Below are 27,852 nucleotides of genomic sequence, written 5' to 3' on the forward strand. Positions count from 1 at the left end.
TGCAGGGGGCCGGGGTTCGATCCCTGGTCACAGAACTAGATCCCGCATGTGTCAACAAAGATCCTACGTGCTGCAACTAAGACCCAGAGCAGTCAAATAAATAAGAGCAAATAACAAACATCCCACAGTGCACAGGACACCCCTCCCCCACCCCCCATACAGCGACGAACTGTCTGGTCCAGATTAGAAATAAGCTGAGGTTGAAGAACCCTGCTCAAAGGTAAGGAAACTCCTTGTGGGATGAACTTTAGGACAAAAAAAAAAAAAAAATTTCCTGCAGCCAGGGAGACAGAGGCAGGGGCCCAGTTCCTGACGCTGCCTCTTAGCAGCGTTTACATGTGGAATCTAAAAAAAAAGAAAGAAAGAAAGAAATGGTACAAATGAAGGTCAGGTCAGCTTCCTGGGCCTCAGTTTCCTAATCTGGGAAATGGGGATGACAAGCATGTATAGCACACCGCTGGGCTCACACCAGGTAAACAACAGAACATGACATTTGAGTCTTTGTTGGAGTATCTGGGAGCAGGTAGGCAAGCCATGTTTTAATGTGACCAACACCTTAGACGACAGGAAACTCATCCCGGCAAACAAGTATGATAGGGCGATATTAACAGCGACACTCACGGAGCACGTACGCAGGGCTAGGCACCACCCCCATCCTGTTCTAAGCATTTGACATGTATTAATTCATTTGACCCCATAATGGGTCTATGAGTGAGCTCGTCATTATTTCTAAAAAATACTTCCTGTCAAGACACTGGAGGTGAGGACTAGTGCGGGAACTTGCTCGAGGTCATACAGTAGGGAGCGGATAAGCAGGAATTGGCAGGCACGTGATTTGGGTTCAAGAGAACGGGTGTGACCCCGGTGTGGGGCGAGGACAGGACACTGACATCCTGTCTTGTGATCCTGCAGAGCTTCTTTGGCCGGAGGCTGGCAGAGACCCTGGCAGCAAGTTTGAGAAAATACAGACCATGTCAAGCAGACCCATGCCTAAGGACCAAAAGTAAAACTGGAAAACTAAAACAGAAAGAAGCCAAAGGGGGAGCAAGAATGCGCTTGCTCCTTTCCAGTCAAAGCAGTGTGGTAGGAAAGTCCCCTAGAAGCAAACCCCGGGGTCAGGAGGCATGTACAGAGCAGGCGGGAACACCTCCCTCACCTTCCCTGCCGAGAATATACAAGACGAGGGTCCGAGGGCGGGCGACTCTGCGTGCAACTCAGGCCACACGTGGCTCGCCCACCCCCAGCTTGGGGGCTCTGCTGGGGAGGGGAGAGGAGGGATCCCGACCCCTCCCTGGGCGGTTGCTCCCTTTCTTGCCAGTGGACCACTTCCACCTCCTTAGCCAGGATGTATCTGGCACAAGAGGGAAACCCGAGGCTGTGTGATGGCTCTGCTGTCCCTGTCTGCAGGTTCGGGATGCCTTCAGGAGGGGCGGGTCTTCCGGGAAGGCCAGGGCGTAGGGGGCGACCGGAAACACCCGCAAAGCTTCTAGTGGAGGAACCCGATGACTGAGCTAGCGAGGGAGATGGTGACACACATCTGCTCCAAGGGACGCATTGGGGGAGATTTCATTTTCAAAGATTCTTATGTTTCTACATGGTGTGTTCAGATTAGAGAGATGCTCTAACATGGCTGATTTTTCTTCTTCCCTAACAGTGATTTCTCACTGTTTCTTCATGTGAGAGGGACAAGGGCGTCAAAGTGCTTTCGTTTGAGTTCTTAAAAAAGAAAATTGCTGGGGCTTCTGCGGTGGTTCAGGGGTTGAGAATCCACCTTGCAACGGAGGCAACATGGGCTCGATCCCTGGTCCAGGAAGATCCCATGTGCAGAGGAGCAAGTAAGCCCACACAGCGCAACTGCTGAGCTGGTGCGCTCTGGAACCCCATGCACCCTGGAACTTCTGCGCTCTGGAACCCCTTCGCCACGCTCTGGAACCCACGCACTCTGGAACCCCCTCGCCGTGCTCTGGAACCCACGCGCGGCTCTCTGGAACCCCTGTGCTCTGGAATCCACTAACCCTAACCCAGCTCTGGAACCCCCGTGCTCTGGAAACTCCGTGCTCTGGAACCCATGCGCCACAGAGAGAGTGCTGTGCTATAAGGAAAGATCCCGCAAAATGTCATGAAGATCCTGACAGCTGAATAAACAAATAAACAGTAAAAAAAAATAAAAGAAATTGCTAAACAAACTTATGGTCACCAAAGCGGGAAATGTGGTGTGGAGAGATGAATCAGAAGTTTGGGATTAACACACAAACAGTACTGTATGCAGCCCAGGTGGCGCTAGTGGTAAAGAATCCACCTGCCAGTGCAGGAGACAGGAGAGACACGGATTCAGTCCCTGGGCTGGGAAGCTCCCCTGGAGGAGGGCACAGCCACCCACTCCAGTGTTCTTGTCTGGATAATCTCATGGACAGAGGAGCCTGGCGGGCTACAGTCCATAGGAGTGCAAAGAGTCAGACATGACTAAAGTGACTGAGCACACAATTACTGTATATTAAATAGATTACCAACAAGGACCTACTGTAGAGCTCAGGGAACTCTACTCAATATTCTTTAACAACCTATATGGAAAAGAATCTGAAAAAGAATGAATGTATGTGTAACTGAATCACTTTGCTGTCTATGTGAAACTAACACAACATTGTAAACCAACTATGCTGCGTCTCGTCAGTCGTGTCCGACTCTGTGCGACCCCATGGACGGCAGCCCACCAGGCTCCCCCATCCCTGGGATTCTCCAGGCAAGAACACTGGAGTGGGTTGCCATTTCCTTCTCCAATGCATGAAAGTGAAAAGTGAAAGTGAAGTCGCTCAGTCGTGTCTGACTCTTAGCGACCCCATGGACTGCAGCCTTCCAGGCTCCTCTGTCCATGGGATTTTCCAGGCAAGAGTACTGGGGTGGGGTGCCAGTGCCTTCTCCGAAATCAACTATACTGCCATATAAAATAAAAAGCAAAGAGAGACCAAAAAAACCCACCTTCACAGAAACACTCAGAATAATGTTTGACCAAGTATCTGGGCACCCCACGGCACCCCAGGCAAGTTGACACATAAAATGAACCACTATGATTTTCTTTTCAAGATGATGAAAGTGTTCTAAAATTAGATAGCGGTGGTAGTTGCACAACTCTGTGAATATATTACAACCCACTAATTGTATACTTTAAAAGCCTGAACTGAATGATATGTAAATTTAATCTCAGTAAAGCTTTTTAAAAAAAAGAAGAAGAGATTGCTACGGAAAACTTGAAAAAATAATTCAAAGAAACTTTTACCAGCTGTGAGAAGGCCTCAAGGCTCAGGTCTTTGGGGACATTCCTTTCTTCGGGGAACTTTCCATCTTGACAGACAAGCTGAGGCATGTGGCTAGAAATGTGAACTCTGAAGCCTGCTGGTCTGGGTTCAAATCCTAACTCTAGCTGTGTGACTTTGGGAAGTTCCTTAATGTCTCTGAGTCTCCACTTGTTGTAAAAACTTCATAGCCCTCACCGGATCACCGTGCACATTCAACGATGAATCACAGTGAAGGACTGGGCCCAGCGCCTGTCCACGGCCCTTCAAGCAGAGTTACCATCGTTCCAGGATCAGGGGCTCGTGCCTGTGCTGATCAACCTCAACAGTCTTCACCTCCCATCACCCTTCTCCACATCACTCGCAAGTCTTGATATGCTAAGAACAGATAGTGCCTATTAACGCACATCTATGGAATCCAGGAAAATGGTACAGATGAACGTATCTGCGGGGCAGGAGAGAGACGCAGACGTCAAGAATGGACGTGCGGATGCAGCGGGGGCAGGAGAGGGTGGGACGGATTCAGAGAGTAGCATCCACATATACACAACCAGGTGTGAAAGAGCTGCGGGAAGCCGCTGTGGAGCAAGGGAGGCTCAGCCCGGTGCGCTGTGACGGCCTGGGGGTGGGATAGGGGAGCAGGCTCCCCAGGGAGGGCATATTTCTTTTATCTATAGAAATATGTATTTGCTGGCCCTGATGCTGGCAAAGATTGAAGGCAAAAGGAGAAGAGGGCGGTAGAGGATGAGATGGCTGGCTGGCATCAGCAACTCCATGGACATGAGTCTGAGCAAGCTCCGGGAGAAAGTGAAGAACAGGGGAGCCTGGCGTGCTGCCATCCACGGGGTGGCAAAGAGTCTGACACGACTGAGCCACTGAACAGCAACAACGATACTTACAGCTGATTTATGCTGTTGTGCAGCTGAAACCAACACAAAGTTGTAAAGCAACTGCTCCAATTAAAACATCAACAGGAGTCTTGATGCTGCCCCTTCCTTCCATCGTCCTGCTCAGAACACTCATCCCTCCTCATGTGGTCCTCCCTAGGCTAAGAGGAGCGGAGCACCGTGCCAGCCTGACCTCCTCACCCTCCCACTCAGGTGTGGCTTCCACCCAGCTCTGCGCATCACCCCAATCCGTGTGCACAGACCCCGGAACAGCTTCCCCAAACACCTCCTTGCCACGGCGATCTCAATCAGCTTGAGAGCCTTCCACGACTGCTTGAACCGAAAGTTCCAGCACTTTGGATGGGCCACCAGGGGTGGAGGTGTGCAGACGGACGGGACCATGATTACGAGCCAGCAACATCCAAGTGCTGACATGTATATATTGAGCAACCGGCAAGACCAGACATCGTGCTAAATGCCGGATTAAAAAGAAGTTAGGAGACACTGTTCTTGGCCCACGCAGACGGACAACTAAAAATACCAGACAGCAAAGATGGTCCCCGAGGCTGCCATGGCTGGGCACGTCACCAGCACACAGAGGCTGCAGCTGCCTTGCCTTTGAATGCTCAGTGACTAAAAGTACACAGCAGGTGCCCAATAAAGGTTGGTGGAAAAATAAGCATAAGAATGAAGTCTGCGTAGACATCCTTGCCGAAATATCCTGTGCACTATGGAATACGTGATGGCCATTTCGGCCACTGTCAGCCGCCAGCAGCCCACCTGGTGACACAGGACCCCAGGGGGGTTTTCATCACATTGCCTCCCTTGCTCCCTCGTGGCATAAGTGTACAGAAGAGCAGAGATCAGTATCATTATCAGATTTTTAACCTCCATTATCCACAGAAGGGGGCTTCCCTGAGAGCTCAGTTGGTACAGAATCCACCTGCAATGCAGGAGACCCTGGTGCGATTCCTGGGTCACGAAGATCTGGAAATGGCAACCCACTGCAGTCTTCTTGCCTGGACAATCCCATGGACAGAGGAGTGTGGTGGGCTACAGTCCATGGGGTCGCACAGAGTCAGATAGGACTGAGTGACTTCACTTCCACTTTCATTCACAGAAGGAAACTGAAGCTTCCAGAAGTTAAATGACTTGGCCAAGATCACGGACCTGGGGACCAGCTTGGTCCAGAACTGGCTTCCGGAATCCACCTAACATGATTATAACCGAGAAACAAGGCACTCATTTCTAGTCTAACTGTCCCACAATTTTTTTTTTTTAATGTTTTAAGACAAGATTAGCAAACTCTTTCTGTAAAGGACTAGACAGTAAGTATCTCAGGCTGTGTGGGACATATGGTCTCTGTCACGGCCACTCAGCTCTGCAGCTTGCTGGGGAGCAGCTGCAGGCAAGTGAGTAAATGAGTGGGGTGGGGCATGTACCAATAAAACTTTATTTACAAAAATAGGTTACCGCCCAGATTTGGCTCCTGCTTTAAATAAAATTATTCCTTCCCAGAGTAAATGCACATGTAAATAAAATATATAAAATCCATGCTTTGCTTCTAGAGTAAAGACAGAATATGACAGCCATATGTCACAGAGATGTGGGAAATATTCTAAGGATTCTAGCACTATACTGTATGCAGTATTTACATACACTATAAATGTGTGAGGTCTGCACATTTCCTTCAAAACTAACCTCATGTATACATTTTTATTAGTTAGGGAGGTCAATATGTCTATCGAAAATACATTTTAAAATTCCTTCCTACATATTCTGTCTATTGGGATTATTTATCATGCCCTGTTCTCTGGCCTAGAGCCAGGCGGAATATGGGAGTTTTAATACCTTTAATCCATTACATGGATTTTTTTTAGAGCTCCATAAGACAAAATAAAACGCAGTCTCATGGTCATATATGCAATAAACCTGATATGCCACTTAATATTTCATGGTCCATTTTATATTTCACCTGTGACGGTGTCCAGCTCTGAACGTACAAAATGACATAGTTTCAGCCATCTTTTTGCTCCAGCTTTTTGCTGTTGTTGTTTAGAGAACTGACAATCCATAAACAATAAATTTCACTGTGGACTTTGAGGCGTGGTTACTATTTTCCCCCAACACTCTGAATAAGTCCTGACATAAATGGTTGCTGACATATGTCTTCCAGTGCAGGGCACTGTGGATGTATCAGGCCATGTGACTGTGTATTGAAAGAGGTGTGCATTTCTTTCTAGTTAGTATGTAGGTGGTTTCCAAAGAGGGCCTGCCCAGGGACCCACACCTTCAGGGAGCGTCACGTCGCTGGGTGGGCCCTTCCCCTTTAATCTGGGCTGCCACTTTGATTTCCTTTTGATCAAAAGGATATGGCAAGAGTAACACTGTGACACAGGAGGCGAGATCCCGAGAGGCTTCTGTCTGCATCTCCTGGAATGCTCATTCTGGGAGAAGCCACGTGAAGAGCTTAGGGGCCCCACGCTGTGAGGAAGCCCACGTCACAGGAGGCCATGTGAAAAGAGAGGTTCGGACAGCCTCCAGCTGCTCCAGAAGCCTCAGCGGAGGGCCTGGACAGGGCATGGAGAAGCCCACCGCGAGCATCCAGCCTCCTGCGGCCGCAAGAGGGGCCCAGCTCAGCACCACCCACCTGCAGCCACGGGAAAGCTCCCAAGGGAGACGGAGCCTCGGAAGGGAGTAAGGTGCTGGGTTTTAAGGCACACCTAGCTGAAACTCATTCTACAGTCATCATTAACTAAAGGGGACTTACGTGGAGCCAGGAAGGGCCTGTGGAAAGAGCCCACCTCACTCTTTCAGAATCTGGGAGACAGTAATCTGACATCACGTTCACTGATGCGCGTCCATTTTCCAGCCAGTTACAACAGCGATGGAGCAATCCATCTAAAAATAAGGAATTAGGGAGTTCCCTGGCGGTCCAGTGGTTAGGACTCCGAGGTCACTGCTGGGGCCCTGGGTTCATTCCTGGCTGGGGAACTGAGACCATACAAGTTATGCGGTACAGCCAAAATATATATTTTTTTAAAAATAAAAATAATTAACTGATAAAATCTGGATAAAAAAGAGCATGATAAATGCTCAGTTATGAATTCAAAGACTGTGATGATTAAGATAGAATAAGGCTCTTAAAAAGTAAAAAAGAAAAAGTCTACCATAATGCAATGGGTCTATTCTCCTCCAACCGCTTGTAAAGCTCATTCTTATCCACCTGAGCCCACATGTGAATACCGCCTGCCTGTCACCTGCACACACCCTCTTTTATTTTGAGATGCAGATGTCTGTTTCTTGGGTCGTTATGTTTTTATTTGTTCCTCCAGGGGACAGACCAAATTCTCCTCCCTGTGCTGGACACTGCAATTCAAAATAATAGCAGAAAACTCTGCAGGTGACAGGCCAGAATACTCACTTGATACCCACTAAAGGAGGGTTTAGATCACTTGCTCTCGGTTACCTTTCGTGAAACATCTGTTTCATATGAGCCCGTTAAAAGTGCATACATCTGTAAATGATAAGCCCGTGTGTGCACATAATTTAATGAATTAGGACATAAAAAGGAATTGAACAGTAGGGGCACAGCAATTAGAGTAACTGCCCATTTTGTTAAAAATGTATTGTTTCCAGCTTTCACTTGAAAACCCTTTCATTATCCTGTGGGTTCTGAGACTTGCAACCTCGCTCCGTCCCTCTCCCTGCAAAGACAATGGGGGTTTACTTGGCCGAGTTGGCAGAGGGAAGGAACCCCGACATCACACGATGCTAAGAGGGGGGCCGCACCCCGCTCTCTCCTGCCTCATAGATCCAGGTGCCCAAACCCCTCTGTCTGGGGAGTCTCATCTGCAGAATGGAGCCACAACAGAGCCTTTGTCTTCAGGCTGTTGTGAGGATGAGGGGACAGAACTCATTTTACGCTCTTGGCATAATATGCAGGTAACACACACTTCATAAATATTAACTATGATGATGGTGCTTATTTAATAAAAGTCAGTCACAACCTGAAACCATTCAAAGGGGAAAAAAACCTTGGTTCAGAAATTTCTCTTGGCGGGACAGACTTGAGTTACCAAGGGGGAGGGGTGTGGCGAAGGGAAGGATTGGGAGTTTGGAATTAGCAGATGCAAACCACTGTATATATTAATAGAACGGATTAAAAAGCAAGGACCCACTGTTTAGTACAGGGAACTGCATCCAATATCCTGTGATACCGTAAAGGAAGAGAATAGGAAAAAGATACACACACACACACACACACGGCTTCCCAGCCGGCACAGTGGTAAAGAATCCACCTGCCAATGCAGGTAGATTCAGGAGACCCAGGTTTGATCCCTGGGTCAAGAAGATCTCCTGGAGAAGGAAATGGCAGCCCACTCCAGTGGGCTTGCCTGGAGAATCCCATGGACAGAGGAGCCTGGTGGGCTACAGTTCATGGGGTCCCAAAGAGTCAGACATGACTGAGCAACACACACACACACGTCACTCTGCTGTACAGCAGAAATTAATCCAACTTTGTAAATCAACTATATTTCAATAAAAGAAAAATTTTAAACAGCTTTTCTTGATGGTTGACTTGGTCTTCTATTTAATTTCTTCACCCCCTTTCTAGGGATGAACAGAAAAAGGAAGGGAGGCAGGAGAGGCAAGGTGAACGGGAAGGACGATCAGAAATCCTGTTCCAGAGACAGCAGAGTGAGTGCCAGAAGCCCACAGAGACACCCCACTCTCATATTTGCAGGCCAGTTTTCCAGCTGACGTGTTTATGAGGGCTTGCCATCACGGCCAACGTGGCTCTCCCAAGTTCTAGACACCCCCTCAAGTTTGCTTCAGGTGTTCTGAGTGACCCTCAAATACACAAATAAACGAAAGCAGAGGCCACCTGAGACGTTCTGAGTTTCCAGTTCGTCTTCCCTGAACCGTATTCAGACACCTCCCAAGGACGTCCTGTGTGCCCAGCACCGGGTTACTGAGCAGCGCAGACGCGTGCAGAAGGCGCTCCTGAGAGAGAGCACGCGCTGTCTAGAACACACACCGAGGCTTCCACAGGGCAGAGCACAGTCCACTATTCCTCTCTGCCTCTCTGCAGTTCAACATGCTTAAGCAGAGTTAAAACCGGCTGGAAAAGGCTGGAAGAGACGGTGTCCGTTTGGAACCCACGCCGGTGTGCAGAGCTAGACTAGATTAGAACTCGTCCTCTCCCTCGGCAAGACTGCCGCGAGGAGCAGCATTCAAGCCCAGTCCACAGGGATTCTAGGCAAGTCTTGGTTGAGCTCTGCAAAGTGTGCATTAGCAAAATAAGCGCTAAGTCTTTGGCAAGCCCCAGGAACAACAGTGCCACCCAGAAGGAAAACAAATTGAACACTGACTGAAATCACAGCCCTCCAGTATTCTGTTTACATTCTCCTGCAGTCTATTTACGGGCTACATAAAGAGATAATTGGAGCTATTTGAACAGCAATAGAAGAGGTGAATCAAGGCTGAAGGAAAAGGGAAATAAAGAAAAGTACAAATATTGAAAAAATATTAATAGCTGAGTTTATAGGGCTGTGCCATTCAATGCAGCAGCCACTAGCCACATGTGGCTACTGAAAGTTAATTAAAATTACTGAAAGTTAACTAAAATTAAATACAATAAAAAATTCAGTTCCTCAGACACACTGGCCACATTTCAGGTGCTCAACAGCCTCACGTGGCCAGTCATCTCTGTCAGAAACAGAATTACAGATGGCTCCAATCCTCGCAAAAAATCCTACCGGAGAGACCAGGTAACTGGGACCTTAAGGGGTTATGTGCCTGAACACCTATATCCGCTGACGTAACCATGGTTAACTGAGTGCTGATCAGGCACCACGCTAGCTGTGCTGACAGCCTGCGATGGTACTGGGAAGACAGAGGTAAAGAACACCATATCTGACCTCAAAGACTTCCCAGGTTGCTAAGGGGACACAATCCAGGTGGCTCATTGGTAAAGCATCTGCCTGCCAGTGCAGGAGACCCGGGTTCAATCCTCGGGTCAGGAAGATCCCCTGGAGAAGGAAAGGGGAACCCACTCCAATACTCTTGCCTGGGAAATCCCAGGGACAGAGAAGCCTGGTGGGTTACAGTCCTTAGGGCTGAAAAAAGAGCTGGGCACGGCTGACGACTAAAGAACAATGACAGAGTTTGCGAGGTAAGCGTCATGGATCCACTGTGCAGACGAAAACGATCGAGGCGACGGCGGAAGCCGTGCAGGAAGAGTGCCCAGCTTCACCGCACCACGGGGGCCACACAGAATGCAGGCAGCATCTACCCACAACGCCCTACATGACCCGCGGATAGTCATGTCAACTCACCCGTCTGCCTCCTCAAAATCTGTAATTCAACAATTAGATTTCAAACAAAAGAAACAGGTAGAACACGGTATATAAAAATCCCCAATCAGATCAATATATTGCACTTGAAACATACAGCCACTCCTTCATATCTGCGGGACCCTGGTTCCAGGATCCCTGTGGACACCAAACTCTGTGGATGTTCAAGTGCCTTATAGAAAATGGAATCGAATTTGCATACAACATCCACATCCTCTGTGTACTTTAAATCATCTCTACTTATAGTGCCTAATACAGCATAAGCACAAAGCATATAGTTACAAACATGATGTAAATACTGTGCAAATAGTTGCCAGCTGTGCAGCAAAATCAAGTTTTGCTTTTTGGAACTTTCTGGAATTTTGTGTCCTGAATATTTTCCATCTGAGATTGGCCCAATCAGTCAATGTGGAACCTGCTGATATGAAGAGTGAACTATTTGCAACCACAGAAATAAGGGCATTATGTGAGGCAAACCGCCATCGGGATGATTAATGTAAACTTCATTAAATAGTCACAATTTTCATAGGTTTGTTGTTGCTGTTTCGCTAAGTCGTGTCTGACTTTTTGTAACCCCATGGACTATAGCACACCAGGCCTCCCTGTCCTTCTCTATCTCCCAGAGTTTGCTCAAACTCATGTCCATTGAGTGGAAGATGCCATCCAATCATTTCATCCTCTCTCACCCCCTTCTCCTCCTGCCCTTAATCTTTCCCAGCATCAGGGTCGTTTCCAAACTGTCAGTTCTTCACATCAGGTGGCCAAAGTATTGGAGATTTAGCTTCCATAGGTTTGGGACCCTAAAGACAAGCTGATACTGAAAGTAGGTGGCAAAGACCAAAATATAAGTTTTTCAGCATTTCCTAGAAGTTTTTCTTTTCTTTTCAGTAATGGAAGATACAGGAGTGCTGTTTAAGAGGTACCACTGCTGGTGTTCATCTCCAGACGAGGGCTCTGAGCAAGCTAGAAGAACAAGAAAATCTTCTTTCTCATCTCTCACCTCCTTTCAAAGCCTCAGTCCTGACTCAGGCTCCAGTGAGCCACAGAGGGACCAGGTCAGTGCAGACTCCGACAACAGACAGGATGGAAGACAGAAGGATAACGGAGCAAACATCATCCTAGCTTCTTGCACAGTTTAACAGGCTGTGTCTTTTATGAGAGAAATGATGGAATCAGAGGAAATTCTGTGGTCCAGTCCTTCACCTCTCTCCCACCTTTCTCCAAAACCAAAGCACGCCGTGGGCCACACGTGGTGTTATTAGGGCACAAACATTCTGCAGGAACTCCTCACTCCGCTGTCACACTGCTATCAAACTCACTTTCTCTGAGCCTCAATTTTCCTTTCTGTGAAAAGAGGCAAATCATCCCTGCCTCACAAGACTGTCTGTGATAATAACGTAGGGACCATGGTTAGAGGAGGGTCTCGTCAAGTGTTTAACCAGCCTAAAGAAGGAACCAAGAACCTACCGCAGCTCCTCAAGTTCTCTCGGGTTCTAGGGCACGATGTGACGACCGCAGTATAGATTAAACACGGTGGCGTGCTCTCAGACTCCCCCATGGAGAGGTGGCCGCACGGGAGCCGGGCTGGGCCAAGCTGCTCCCCTACCAGCAGGCAGTCCCAGGGACCACGTGCCAGCTTTGCTCCAGCCTTTCCGAGGCCCAGGAGCTTCTAGGCCCCCCTCTCGGGTTATTGCCGACAGCCAGCGTCCACTGCTGGCCCCGGGCACCCAGCCCATGTTAGCCCTGCGGGGTGCAGCCTCAGCGGACATCACCTGGAGCAGAAGATCTGCCCGGCTGAGCCCCGTCCATCCACAAAATATTGAGGTAATATCTGTTAGATCACTAAGTTTGGGGGGGGCACTTTGTTATACAGCAAGAAAGTCTCAAAAACAATCATAAATAAAAAGTGACACAATAGCCCACACGTGGAAACAGCCTGAACGTCCGTCGACAGATGCATGGATAAAGAAGATGTGGTCCGTATACACAACGGAATCGTCTCAGCCATAAAAAAGAGCGAAACGATGCCATCTGCAGCAACATGCATGGTCCCAGAAATTACCATACCGACTGAAGAAAGTCAGAGAAAGACACATGTCATATGCTATTACTTATATGTGGAATCTGATTTTTTTAAACGACGTAAATGAACTTATTTACAAAACAGATTCACAGATTTCAAACACAAGACTTAGGGTTACCAAAGGGGAAACTGGGGAGGGGATAAACTCAATAAATTAGGAGTTTGGGATTAACAAACACACGCTATTATAGATGAAATAGATAATCAACAAGGACCCACTGTAGGGCACAGGGAACTCTACTCAATATTCTGTAACAACCTTTATGGGAAAGAGAGTTTGGAAAGGAATGGATACATGCATACGTGTAGCTGATTCACTGTACACCTGATTTTCCGTACACCTGAAGCTATCACAGCCCGGTGAATCAACTACCGTCCAAGAAAACTTTTTTAGAAAGAAGTGATTAAAAAAATATATCTAATCAGACCCAACCCCCTAAAAACATTATTTAACAAACACTCCAGAAACATCCTGTGAGTCTTCAAGAAGCAGGTTCAGAAGGTATGCCCTTATTCCATCGCGGAGTTTAAAACCCTGCTTTGTAAGCTGCAGTTAGAACGTACCTACGGTGGCTACACCCAGAAAAACCTCTTGCCTGCCTCTTGTGACAAAAATGTGTAACCTGTGTGATCCTCTCCTTAGGCACGAGCTCTGGTTCTCAGTGGGTTTAGTTTTGTCTGTAATCAAACCCACTTCCAAAGCCCCAAGGAGATCCTGTGTTTGTGTCACCGCAGGGCCGTGTCACCGTGGCGTGTGTACACAAGTCTCTCCCTTACGTGCAGAGTCCAAAGAGCAAGGGAGGCGTGGACTTCACCTTGGGGGTCCCTCCCCTGCCACCGGGACATGTCGGGGGGAGCCTGGCATATGGCAGACACCCAAGAGCTGTTTGTTGAACAGGCCTTTGCAAGATCTAACCCATCCCTGAATGACAGAGCCCTGGGTGAAGTGTACAGTGTCAGCTTCGAGGGTGACCATGCTCAGGGGTAAAAGTCAACTGTCTGCACTCAGTCCCGGGGCTTGGTGAATAGATGCCACTGCATCAAGACCGCAACGCTGTCCCACTGACATGGCAAGTACTGTCCCCTCGGCAATGGGCCACAGACAGAGGAACCATCTCACGCAGGAAACAGATACCAGCTTGGCTGACACCATGGCTGTTGGTGAAGGCAGGTGAGTCACAGCCTCGCGCTGAAAGCAGAGGAGGACGACTCAGGGACCTCCGTGTGTCTTCAGGGAAGGGCAGAAGCCTCCTTGACGTTATCTCTAATCTTGCTACAAATCCTGCAATGTCCCATTTCGTGGCTATAGAAATTGATCCTGTGTCCAGACGGGCTATCCCTCAGGCCAGGCGCAGCACGGGGACCGCAGGTGGAGAGATGCTCACCGAGTTATGTATGTGCCGGGCAGGCGGAGAGGCCGCCGTGAAATCCTCGGAGTGACGACCCCACGGCCCCAGGGCTGAGAGCCAGGAAGTCACTCCGCCCACCTCTACAGAGCATTCCCCACGCACAGGTGGCAGCGGAACTCCTGGGAGGCTATTTACAACCTGGGCCTTTAGAAACCCCTGGCCCACGCAGCAGAAGACGAGTTTTGCATCCTCCAGCTTTCCCAGCACATCCAAACCCGCTCGCCGCGTCTCCGCTTCCTATTGTTCTCTCTTATAAGCAGGGCCCCAGTGAACAATTAGAGCTTTCAATAAATAATCTCTAAGCACATTCATTTGATTGACTGTTATTTGATACAGCAGTTAGTTTCAATGGGGCAGTTAATATTGATCACATAAAGTACCCCAGACAAACATGAACCAGTTCCAGAACTCCATGGATTATTACCCTTTATCTGCCAGTCATCTGGGTTACTTGTAATGGTCACGGAATTTAAAATCAATAATAACAATTAGTGTTCTGTACACCAAAACGGATGGATCATGGGAAATGGGTTTTCCTAGAAGATCAGAGGTAAAATGGGCCTGTCCCTTGGAAGGCGGCTCTCTGGATTTCCAGTCCACACTTGGCAAGGTACATCCAGCCAAGTCTTCAGCACAGGCAGCAAGCAAGAGAGCACTGGATTTAGGAGATGTGATCATAAAAACGCAGGTGAGACCCCTGACAGTCTTAATCCCAAAGGATGAAGCGTAAAAGATAAAAGTGATCAAAATGAGCGCTAACAAACGTAGTAACATTAATGGGACTGGAATATACTTCCTCCGAGAGATGCTTCTAGCTACCTTTTCCTGCTTCTGATTCACAGGCATTAATCATGATTTTTTTTTTTTTTAATAAAATGGCAACAATGGTATTTTAGCTCCACGGCCCCACTACTGTAATGTCTGGATAATTAAAATGCAAAGCAACAGAGAAATGTTTCATCGTTAAACTGTAACCAGCACACTATGTGAAATCATCCATCCCAAAGACTTGTTTTTCATCAATTATTTGTTATTTATCTGATGTAAATATAAGAAGGACTAATTAAAATGTATGCCTTTTTATACAGCTTCTTGTCATTAAAGCCAATGAAAGCATTCTGAGGACCATAATGAAATAATTATGTTTGCCTTTAAGAATTCTCTTCAATAACACATGGCAGTACTGAGCTAAATTAAAACATCAGGAACTAAATTTCGCTTGCCTCCATCTCCATTTTAGTTAATTATACCCCCAAGCTTTCCAATAGGCCAGACCCTAAAAAATCTTTTGAAGCTGAAACAGCCTTTTTGTAATCACGAACTTAAATGACAAGACAAAGGTACTGTAGCCCCAAAAGCTTTAACATTTTTGAGACAAGGGATTTATTACCCAAGTCTTCATTTGCTCTGAAAATTAGAGAAGTATTAGGATAAATGTGATTCAAATCTTCATTTTCCAGTTAGCTGATGCACTCATCTTATCTGGTCTTATCTGCATCATTTCTACCACAGTATTCCAAATTTAGCTATTTTTTGATAACATTTAATCTGTGACCAATATTAACTGATCAATATCAACAACCACAACAAAAACATTTCACTATATCTGAGTCAAATTAGGAGAATAACTCCTTATTCAATACTAAAACCTAAAAAAAAAAAAGAGAGAGCATAATCTTTAACAGTGGACTATGATGGCATGAACTTGAAAAAATCAAATAGGATCCTTTCATTAGAATTTGACCTTCTCCGAACTTCAAACTGCAGACACTAATAAAGGCAAAAAACAGTAAAAAAAAAAAAAGGAAAAAAATTTTTTTTCTTTTCTTAAATCGAGTTTAGGAGAAAAGGACGAAGGAAAGAGGGAAGGACAAACTGCCAGGTGGTGTCAGGGCTTTAACCTGCCGGCAGATGCTGCTGATGGGGGTGCGAACTTGGAGTTTAGAAAAGTAAACAGCAGTCCCAGGGATTAACTCTGACAATGTGAATTCCCGCCCATTTGGTTCTACGTGGGGAGTTGGCAGGATTCACGGGGGATAATATTTGGTGCCTGCTGGATAGACCGTCTTAGGAGGCATCAGAGGGAGACTGTTCACAGCTGGGAAACAAATATCCAGTACATGACAACCTAAAACTGAGATTATAATCGCAGAGTCTGCTCTTATTAAACCCCCTCCCCAGCAAGCTATTCTTTGTTCTGTTCAGAGAAACCTCCTTTGGGGAAGGAGGGGCACTGTCACCCAGGATCAGCCCTGTTCAATTAGCTCCCCGCCCCGCCAAGCTGGCCCTGCTTCACTCCATCAGCCCGGGAGCCTGTGCCCCGACAGAGGAAACGCTCCTCAGGGCGGGGTCACCTCCTGACGTCAGTTCCTGTTATCCCGCCTTATCGTGCTGGGGACCAGGAGTCTTATCTTAGTGAAAGGCCCCCCCTCCCGGCTCCCCACCCTGCCAGGCCAGAGAAAAAGCAAGTCAGCGGTTCCATTGCCTGCTGGAATTCCCACCTAAGCAGCTCTGGGAGCGCCAGACAGATAACAGAATACCATACCTGCAAACGCATACTCTACTGCTGCCTGGGTGGAGAGAACTTTTGGCAACTTTTATTTTTTATTCATTAGAACAGGTTGGGATGGGGTGGGAATCATGCTTCTTAATGATGAAGGAAGGAGGCAGGAAGGAAAAGAGGAGCGTCCAGGGCAACATACTGAGTGATGAGGCTGTTATTAGATCTTACAGATGGGCAGGCTATCTCATCTCCTATTTAACAAGAGGTGCTTAGGCCAAGCCACTTACAGACAGGATGCTGATAAATCTGAAACCGGAGTTAACTCTCCTCTCTCCACCGCCTCCAACGTCAACTTTTTAAGAAGAAGCTGGCTAAGAACTGTTACAGCTTTGTACACAGGGATTTAGCGTGTGATTCCACTTCTCCAGCACTCCCAATACACACACGCAGGCACGCACACACACACGAGGCATCAGAACCTCGGTCATAGTACTTAAATCCATATTGCAAGGGATGCCTTCTAGTTACAGATCTATGCTTTGCCACAGAAGGAACTCATGTTCAGAACGACCCAGAAGCACGGGCGATCTGCCGTTATAATGGAGAAATTAAGCTGTGAGTGAAAGCTGCAGTTACACTGACCATAGGATCCAAACAAAGGCTTTCTGTGCCGCTCCTGGGTTCAAGGGGCAGTGTGGGGAGATGTCGTAATGCTGGAATATCTGGCATAGTTCTGTGACTTCTGTGGGAATTGTGGCAAGCGTATTTGAAAGTGGCTTATCCTAGAAAAGCTGAGATGTATGATAGCCATAACTACCCTGTAATTTGAAAGGCAAGATTCCACACTAATATCTTTTAGAAAGATTTTCAGCCAAGATTTTTCTGATTAACTTTCATCAAAAAAACTCCCATTCCTGAAATAACCTATTTAATTGATAGTTAACTGAATTTATATGAGAACATTTAAAGTATAAAACTGTCATTTATGAATAAATTTATTGGCACTTATACGTAACTCAAACCCTATGGAAGATTCTTTTTAAGATGCCCTAAAATGAACACTGAATTTACTATTTCATAAATCCTATTGGACTCGAAGCGTTTTCTGTTTTGCAATGTGCTTTTACATCTTCATCTTCCTCTCAGTAATTTCTTAGTTTAAAAAATCCCCAGCCTTTAAAAAACTGTTTTCATTTTAAAGATTATAAACTCCTTGAGTGCAGAATTTATAATCTTCATCTACAATGTACTTCTCTTCTGAGATCAGCTATCGATTACATTCCACAAGAATGTACAAAGGAGAAAACAGTTAAGATTCTCTTTCCTACTTAGCCATCTCAGGGGCTTAACATGTTGAAGGGAAATTATAAGAACCTGATATCCAGAAGAACTTTCTTTTCTGCTTTAAAGCAAAGTTCATGATGATACTGACTGGTTATACATGGTCAGAGTCAGGCCTCAAAAATGAGGAGAAAAACTTCTGATTCAGGTCACCTAACCTATCAGAAATTGCCATTCTGATCATTTATCTACTAAGAAAAAAAAAACAAAAAACAGGAAGGCCTGTGTGGGTGTGAGGGCTTTGCATTTGGGCTGCGAAATCCAATGCTGCCCGGCGTTTTCCCATCCATTCCACAGCCCAGGTTTAAGGGACGCGCACGTCTACTTCTGGCATTCCCACCTACTTTTTAGAATCTCCCCTTTTCTGGTAATAACATTTACTTATTCATTTTTCTCCCCAAGTTGCACATCAGTGCCTCCCTACCAGAAGTACCGACTTATCTGGATACTGACAAAATTTTAGTGTTGCTTTCTTCCTACGGGGAAGGAAAACTTAGTGAGTCTTCCAGTTGCTTTCAAACAGACCTAACCTGCACTCTCTGAGATGTAAGCAGAATTCCCTTTTCTTCTCTTTTTTCTGATGGTGTTGGTAACCACTGTCATGTGGCAGAGAAGCAGAAAATTATGTCCTACTTTAGAAAAACAATTAAGCCTTTTCACCGAAATATTTATTCAAAACCCCATTCAATTCATACGGTGGCTGTCAGGCTTTATTTAGTCTCTCTTTCAGAGGGTATCTTTGATTTTGCCACTTTGACCCCAATTTATATCTCACTAGGAGAGGATTTAGATACTGTTTAATACCAAAAATTCAGGTCCGGTAACTTTGGGAAGGGTACTTCTTTCCTTCTTTCATTGTACATTGATAGGCTGTTTTTAAAAACAGATGATTTCTCCTTGTTGGGAAAAAAAAAAAAATCTTTTTCTCCTTTGTTTTTTGATGTGTTGAATAGGGAGAAGACAGGGAAAGGGGCCAAGAAGTTGTCACACTCATGATTTCACTGAAAGCAACTGCTATATTTAGACCACAAATATTAGGATTTATCCTATGCCCACTGAGCAATTAATGCTGAAAACATCTGGAGCAGCCTAAACCCAAGATAATCCAGGAGGCATCTGAATAGAAACTTAGTGACTCCCAACACCTCCAGGGGCAGTCTTAAATCGTATTATTCATACCACATGCCCTCAGTAACTCGCTACTCCTGACTTTGAATTTTCAGAAGCAATTCACAGGCCTGAACTCCAACCGACAGCTGGTTGGCATATCACTTTTCCGTCTTTAAAATTAAAAAGGAAAATAAAAAGAATATTCTAACACCTTTTAAGGAATGCTTCTGGTATGGTTTACATTCAAAGGGTTTACTCCAATTACCACACACACACAGACACACACTCACACCATAAAAAAAAAAATAATAAAAAGTAGGGATCTCAGAGTAGAAAATAGTTTGGGTTAGAATTTCGTACTATTTTTTCCCCTTCTTGCCCACTGCTTCCTCTCTGTTAAGAGCACAAACAGATCTGCTTCTGGTCAAAACAGTCATTAAGTAAAATGGGAAAGGTTGTGGGGTTTTTTTTGTTGTTTGTACTTACACAAACAGAGCCCTAATATGCTTTTACTTCAAAAGCCCTAACTGGCTTTGCCTCCCTGAGCCAAACACCGCATGGCAGAGCTTTGTTAGAACTTTTATTTATGCTTAAAAAATGCAATCACTTGAACAACTAAACTGACCCATCAAAAGCCCTCCAACTCTGCAGGGGCATAAGTGATATTTACATTCTATTCATGTAACCTGGAGTGGGGGGTGGGGGGTTGAAACCCTTGTGAAACTGACCACAGCAAGCACTAATTGCCCTGCTTACAAAAATAAAGACACTGAAATTTTTGAAATCCCTTTGTCAGATGCCTTTATTTACTTTTTTGAAGGCAAGTTTCTTTGATTAGCTGAACTTTGCTGTTATCAACACTTCTTGCTTATCGGCTGCCCCTACGTGAATGGCACATTCACCACTCGCTCTCCCCAGATAAGGCAAATCCCTTGTTTAACTTGTTCAAGAACAAACAAAGCTTTTCCCCCAACTCCTGCAACTTAATAGGCACTTTTGGAGGGTTAATTACAAAAGGAAGAATGTCTACTTGTAAAACGTCTATTAGGTCTAATAGCTTGACGCCAGGATCCCAGCATTCTTTTTTCCTTCCTTAAAAAACGTTTCATTAAAACTTTCTCTCACAAGAAAAAGTTTGAGACAGCTCTAGTTCCCTGAGATTCCAAATGAAACTGTTCATACTGTTTTAATTGCTACAGAGGGATCTAAAAGATCCCTTAGTAGGTTGGAAATTTATTTTGTAACAATTTCTTTGAGCTCTTCAGAAAGAAAACAGGAACCAGGAAAGTAAAGCCATTTCAAGAGCAGCTAACTGAGGGCACCTTCGGAAAAAGAGATATATATTTTACCCTGTTTATGGCTCTACGAAATATTAAGTCAGACAGCCAGACTGTTGGCATCAAATGGTTATTGATTTTTCAGCTAGAAACCTGTTGATTTCCTGGCCCTGGAAGCAAGACTTTATTCTTAAGAAAAAGTTTCAGAAGAGGGCAGTTTAAATCTTGTCATTGTCCTCTCTTCCTCTCCTTTTTCTTCCCTTTCTTTAGATAAGCCATCATGTTATTAGGAAAACTCAATTTCTTCAGTTAAACTTTGACCTCTTTGAAAACAAAGATTTAAAATGTCATTTTCAGGCTAATGCTCCAATGAATTGTCAAATAAAGTACTAAAAACATTTTGATAGATAGCGGAGCCATTTATCTAAATCACTGTCAGGGCAGCAATGCATCCCGCAGGCTCCCACTGCAGACACCCGAAGGTGGGGTTTTCTGGGACTGCTGCTCATTTCTCAAGCCTGCAGCCAGGCTACTGTTGACCAGTGCGGGCCTCGGCACCCCGTCAGCATCAGATAACCAAATAGTCAATATTTTTTTAAAAAACTGGGCTACCCCACTTATGTTTCCCTTCCTTTAACCAGCGTCCAGGTTCCCGGCTGAATTGCAAGATATGGAAATAATGGATGGCTCAGCCCAAGGGGTGTTCATTGCCAGTGGTTTTCTAGCAAAACAGCAACTTCTTAGAGCAACAAAGTGACTTGGAAAGGTGGCAGCAGGGTCAATGCTAAGAAATATTGCCTTTCCTCCACAAGGAAAACACTGGAGGCAGCAGCTTTAACTGGTGGTTTGTGAACTTCAGGAGCAGCAGCCACCTCAATTAGGCCAAATTCCTTGCGAGGAAGATGTCATATTTTAATTACTTTGGATTGTTGAAACACGCAAGGGGGGATATATATATATATATATAGCCACAGTCAATCCAAAGAACAACAAAGTGAAATTCCCCTCTGCATACATCTTAGTAAAAACTGTACAAATGTGTCAAACTGCCTCACTTGAAGAATGTTTCAAAGTCCTGTGGTCACCCTCTACTTTTCCCCTCTCCTCGCACATTTTTTTTTTTTTTTTTTTTAACTATTTTCAAGGCACGGTAGGGTTGGAAAGGAGAGGAGCAGGAGTCTGGAGGGGTTGTTTGGGAAGAAAACATCTAACAGGAAATTTTCAGCAGACGGAATCAATATGCACACCAGCATAGCACACCCTTTCAGCATTAAATCATTAAATCCTTTGTCTGGCTAGCAGTGCAGTTTGTTTCCAGTGTCTTTATTGCATGCAAGAGAGACAATTCATTTTTTTTTTTTTTTCTGGGTAGAAGAAGGGAAAAAATAAACCTACATTGAGCAGTGTGCCGATGCTGCCATTCGGTTTGGGTCAATCCACTGAAGCATGCTTTGAGAGCCTTCTCCTGGAGCATGCAGGAAGACGGGCTCGCAGTGTAGAAATCCAGGATTCGCCCAGGACTCACTGACAGGACATCCATACAGTCAAACATGATCTCCCCTGCACCGAATGTCTGCAAAAGTGCTTATCCTCTAGGTGTGGAGGCAAATGGCATAGAAAAGTCCACCCAACTCCATCAAACTCTGCCCCCTTTTTGGCACGTAGGCTGTTGGTCTTTTTCCCAGCCTCGAATCATGAATTATGACAGACAAGCCAGCTAAAAGCCTGTAATTGATCCAAATGATCATTTACCATTTTCCAGGCTTGCTCGGCCAATCCAGCCGGGGCGGGGGGTTCCCAGAAAGATCCCAAGTTCTCCTTCCAAGCGGACGCCTGCAAAAAGCCTTCGGAATGCGGTGCGGCTCCTACCCGGACGGTGCCCAGACCAGCCCTGCCCGGCTCGCGCGCGTCCTCGGCATCCGCGTCCTCGGGCGGCTCGCGCGGGGACTCTGGTCCCCCCTTTGGCAAAGAATAGACCCTCCTGCCTCTGAACAGCTCACTTCCTACTACTTCTGTCACACAGAATGAAAGATTGAATTGCCTAATATATGCGAGTGAACTTTCGGTGAACCCTTCCCGGGCTGCTAACCTTCAAATGACCCAGCGAGTCTGACATCACCAGCTCCCAGGATTCTCACAGAGCCGAGCACTCCCAGCAGCCCCGCCGCGCGGGCGGCCCGCGGCCCGGGCGCGCGCTCCTCCCGCCCCGCGCCTCCGCTCCGAGCGCGCGGGGCCGGGGCCGGGGGCGCCGGGAGGAGCGCGCGGGGCCCGGGCGGCCACCGGGAGCGCGCGGGGTCGGGGCCCCCGGGAGGAGCGCTCGGAGCCGGAGCCGCGGGGAGGAGCGCGCGCGGAGCGGGAGACACCGGCAGCACGCGGGGCCGCGAGCAGCCGCCGGAACCCGGACGCCGCTCCGGGCCCGCCGCCCGCCGGCTCCCGCCCTTTGCGCCCCGGCTGTCGGGGGCTCCGCTTGGCTTCGCGCCCCCGCCTCGCCTGCCCCCGGCCCAGCCTTGACATTCCTCGGTGCGCCTGTCTGGTAAACGCCTCGTAACGTGAGTGTTTTTCCACTCCTGCAAAAGCACCGCAAGCCCTAAACTGGAGCACGGAGAGGAGCCGCCCCCTCGGGGAAGCCCGGGTCCAGAAACTTTCCATTTGATAGTCTTTTTCTCTCTATTCCTTGCGGGCCGAAGGGGACTGCATTGGCTCGGAAGTGAAATTCCAGCTTTCTGGATTCATTTCTTAAAAATTATCCTGAGTCTACAGGCAGCATATGAAGGAGTCGAGAAGGAGTTCCTTCCGCCCCAAACACGCGCAATCACGCAGATATGCAGGGTTTCATAAAACACAGTGATCAAGAGTGTGCATGCGGGAGTCAGACTGAACAAGGTTCCAACCCCGCTCAACCTCTGAGCAGCTGTGTGATCTGGGACAAAGCTCTCACCTCCCCGGGCCTCAGCTTGCTCATCTGTAAAATGGGAATATAGGACTGCGGATCCCAGTGGGTTGCTGTGAGGACGAAGAGAAACGGCGCTTGCGCGGCCCACAGCACACATCCCAGGACAGTCAGCTGTGACTCTTCTCAGGGAGGCTCAGGGCTGCCTGAGGCCCACTGCTCAGAATCAGGACTAGAACCAGCTCCCCGGAACCCCAGGCCTGAATGAAAATCACTTTTCTGTTCTGGAATAGCGGGTGGGTGACCCCTCTCACCACACCCGCCACTGCTATACCCCTTCCCCCACTCCCACCACTGCGTAACTCAATGCAGATTTTGAGAACTGATTGTGTCAAAGTTTTCTATTTCCAAGGGCCACCTTTCACCTCTCCTAGCCCCTCCGAACTTGGCTATTTATTAGAAGACAGTCATTTTAAGAAAAAGGATTTTTTTTTTTTTTTGACATCTCCCACACCGACCTGAGGAAGGAAAAGCTTTTCAGCCATCACTGAGAAGGACAGACACGGTGTTTACAAATACACCCAAGCAGAGAGCTGTTAAAGGGAGAGCCAGTCCACCCTGCAGCCATTTTGCACAACTTGCTTAAAGGATGCAAGGGGACATCAAAGAAAAGCAGCTCCAGGAGGGATTAAAACACCCTTGGTGATCCAGTGGCCCTCCACTCCGGCCTGCGGGTTCGCTCACAAAGCAGGGAGGGCGAGTGGGCGGGCAGGGGGCCGGCTTCCGCGCCCCTCCCAGGGAAGGGCGGCTGCTGTCTCCTTTCTGTGCGCGGGCTGGAATGCGCACTGGCATCCAGGCCTTTAAAAAGCCTGCCGGGTACCCACCCCGTGCTGCTTGGCTAGCACAGTTGTTAAGTGGCACTCATGGCGTAACGTGAAAACTATGCATCGCGCACACTTACCGAGTCAAAGACCCTTTTAGGAAGGTACATTTGAACGGTGTTCAGCCCAGCAAGCTCAGTTCTTGCAACTGAGAAGTCTCGGGTGATAAAAGAGGTACGATTTTGCGCAAACTCCATGCTTTTTATACTCTCTTTTTTATATGGTCATCATTTTGTAACAGAGCTTTATATTTTATTTTATTTTTTATTTCTTATATAAGAAATCCTTTAACTACAAAAAAAACACACATTTTAAGCCAGGAGCACAGAGGACTTTACGAAACACTTGGTAACACTCCTGTCATGAAGATAGTTGTAAAGATACACAAAGCACCGCGTCCTGTGCCAGTTGCTAGGTGGTCCACGATTTAGCGACTAAACCACCACCGCCATGAGACTTACAGCTCCAAATGCTGATTTAAGGTCCTTAGAATTCCTTGGAAACTGGACTTATTTTGTACAAGATGGGTGAAAAGTTTTTTCTGGGGCGGGAAGGGGGCGGGGGGTGGGGCGCGGCGGGGCGCGCAGCTATATTTAAAGTCTAGCTGCAAGAGCTAGGTTAGAAGAAATCGCACCACTCCAGGTTTGTGCACAGGTTGCCTATGGCACTTAGCACTTGCTCAGCATCTTTCCAAAGGGTCGGGTGCACGGGTCTCATGTGGTGAACTTGGGGTCAGGGTCCCCCCAGTTCTGTTTATTCTCATTCCTTAAGCTACAGTTTCAGCCTCATCCAGGAAGGGAGGCAACTGTTCCCACATTTCTTTCCTCAATACTCTGTCATGGCACAAAAACAATAGAGATGTGTGTGTGTGTGTGTGTGTGTGTGTGTGTGTGTATGTTAGGGATTTGGAGATTGGTATTTTCTTTCTTTGTATAAGAAAATTTTATGTTTCTATTCACCTTGGAACCCAGTGTTCTTAACTGTAGAGAAGTAAACTTGAGGCTTGAAATGAATGATCAGTGCTTAAATCTTTGTGCATAGGATATTATGAGTTTTTTGGGTTTTTTTTTAGTGGAACAGTATTCACTAGTCGATCTATCATTTCTCATCCTGAATTGACTAGGTGGATAGAAACTCTTAGAGTTATTATTTAATCCAAGTGTAATTGAAAAAGTAGCCCCTAGATTGAACCATGCATTTCTTGTCATTTCTTTGTCAGTAAATATAATTCTTATACTTGTTGAAAATCTGACTTTTCCTTCATATTCTTCTCCTTAAGTAAAATTAAGGAAAGATACACAAATAGCCACAGTTCTTTAAATATATATCTGTGCACCATAAAGATTAATGAACAGGTAGAAGGTGAAAAATGGCCTAGTTAATTTGTGGATAATGAAATTTAAGTTACTGACACCTATTTTAAACATTAACCAAACAGTTACTTGGGAAGAACCCTTTCCCAAACATGCTCTTAGTGAGGCATAAACTCACATTCGGATATGTGTCACGGCCTCTGTGTTCCTTGTGTTTGATCAATGATGAAAGGAACGCTAATAAAAGTATTCCCAACCACAAACAAACACAAAAGCAAAGTTTGAGCCCTAAATTCATTTTGTTTCAGAGTAACTGTGTATTTGTCAGTGTGACACAGCACATTTGAAACCCATAATCATAAAACAAAAATTTATAGCCAGGGTCCAGGGTCTACATCTGTTTCTCTGGTTTCTGTACAGCGATTACCCACTGGACAATCCAGAAAGCAACACCATGAATCATGTCGGGCAAACATGTTCCAACTGGAGAGTCTGGTGAAGAGCGAGGAGGCGTCTGTGCGCACCAGTACTGCAGCCGCCGGGTTCAAAACCGACCCAGCGCCTCTGATGTCTAAATAGAAGGGTTCCCAGGGGCGCGGGCGTCCGCCCAGCCACCGAGCACGCAGAATGCAGGCGGGCGTGGGGCTGAGCGAGGGCCCGGGACCCATTATTAGAGAGACGCACCTGCCTCCTCCCTGCGTTTCTCTATTGATTTTTACTTTACTTTTTTTTTTAACTGTTCATCTCATGTAAACCCCTCTTGCCATAATTCTGCCCCCCAAATAAACGACCAGCACGGAGTGGAGGGGGGGTTTCAGCAGGGCGGCCGGGGCAGGGGTGTGTGTGGCTGGCACTGGGCGTGTGCTGAGCCGGTTCTTGCGGCTCCTGTACCCGCAGCCTTAGCGGCTTTCCGAGCTGGGCGCTGGGGCAGCCCTAACGCCGATCAGCAGAGGAACCCACCCAGGCCTGTCCCTCTGGACCCCGGCTCGGGCACCGGGACTGGCGTGTCCACGGATCTGAGCCCGGCAGAGGCACGGTACACGCATCCCCATGATGAACCCCCTCCCCGCAGACACTGGGTCTGCTCAGGGCCCAGGAAACAAGTGTTCTTGCTCAGAAATGTCTCTCCGCCTCCAGGGCTGGCCGCTGCATCCTTCCCTGCATTTGGCGCCTCTCTCTGCAGTTTCCGCTTTGTGCAGTTTCCCACCAGTCAGGTACAGACACTGTCCCCCAGGACAGGGGCTCCCCTTCCCTTCCCACACCCGAGTGGCCTGCTCGGCGCTTCCTGCGTTCGCTGTGGTGCTGGTGCCCCCCAGTTCCTGCGGTCCCGCCTGGAGACTAAGCTCCCGCCTGGTGAGCCCGCAGGGCCAGCAACGGGCTCAGCCAGTCCTCGGCTCCGGCCACCCTTGCTGGCACTGGCTCATGCCCAGGGGAGCCTACCTGTGGCTATTTCCCCTGGTTTATTGCTTCCCTCTTTTTCATTTGGACCTTTAAAAAAGTAATGCGTTTTCATAAACACTCAGGGTCTAGTCCAGGAGATAAAAAGCGACAATGATGCGTACACCCTCCATGTCTGCATTCACCAAATGCTGAGCCCTGTGCCAGGGGCTGGGCACCTGTCTCTATACCTTCGGGGGCATCGTTTGCTGCTTTTCTGTAACTGTTGATTCAAACAACACACAATGTTCTGTGACATTGTTCTGTTTAGTAATAAGCAGTACACATAGAACTAGCTCATTAAAAACAACAAATAGCTCAATTTTTTAAAAGTCTATTAAAAGAATGGGAAGAAGACCTTAATGGACAGTTTGTTTTTTTTTTTCCAAAGAAGACATACAGATGGCAAACAGGCACATGTAAATGTGTTTAACATCACGAATTATTAGAGAAACATAAATCAAAATTACACTATCGCCCACACACCTGTCAGAATGGCTATCATCAAAAAGACTGCAGGTGACCAACGCTGGTGACGATGTGGAGAAAAGGGACCCCTCCTACACTGTTGGTGGGAAACCAGTGTGGAGGGTCCTCGAAAAAGTAAAACCAGAAATACCGTATGATCCAGCGATTTCACTCCTGAGTATGTACCCAGAAAAAATGAAAATACTAATTTGAAAAGGAAACATGTGCCCCGGTTTTCATAGCAGCGTGATGATTGCCAAGACATGAAAGTGACCCAAGTGACAGACTGACGGATAAAGAGGAAGTGACCCAAGTGACAGACTGACGGATAAAGAAGATGTGGTACCAAGGAGATAGCATCTCACCGGTCAGAACGGTCGTCATCAAAAAGCCTACAAACGATAAGTGCTGGAGAGGGTGTGGAGAGAAGGGAACCCTCTTGCACTCTTGGTAGGAATGCAAAATGGTACAACCACTATGGAAAGCAGTATGGAGATTCCTTAAAAAACTGGGAACTGCCATATGACCCAGCAATCCTACTGCTGGGCAAACACCCTGAGGAAACCAGAACTGAAAGAGAAACACATGTATCCCAATGGTTATT

The 27,852-nt window shown here is 46.9% G+C and overlaps 1 protein-coding gene across 20 annotated transcripts in view; it reads right to left on the minus strand.

The window, feature by feature from the left end:
• RARB (retinoic acid receptor beta) overlaps window positions 1-27,852 on the minus strand; it is a 592,139-nt gene that overhangs the window by 162,708 nt on the left and 401,579 nt on the right. For 4 of the 20 annotated variants that reach the window (XR_015156377.1, XM_086380791.1, XM_086380782.1 and 1 more), the window contains exon 1: window positions 21,655-22,422. The exons of 7 other annotated variants lie outside the window; for them this stretch is intronic. Coding sequence is in view for 5 of the 13 variants with exons in the window: in XM_086380791.1 (XP_086236917.1) it covers window positions 21,655-21,811 (157 nt within the window). In the remaining 8 variants the exon portion in view is untranslated. Of the gene's footprint in view, window positions 1-21,654; window positions 22,466-27,852 lie in introns of those variants that run through there. 9 more of the 20 variants (XM_086380806.1, XM_086380790.1, XM_086380803.1 and 6 more) reach the window with 6 other exon arrangements.

Source organism: Bos grunniens, chromosome 27 (assembly GCF_055505025.1).
Source record: "Bos grunniens cultivar Pamir isolate PY7600 chromosome 27, Bosgru_T2T1.0, whole genome shotgun sequence".
Taxonomy (NCBI): domain Eukaryota; kingdom Metazoa; phylum Chordata; class Mammalia; order Artiodactyla; family Bovidae; genus Bos; species Bos grunniens.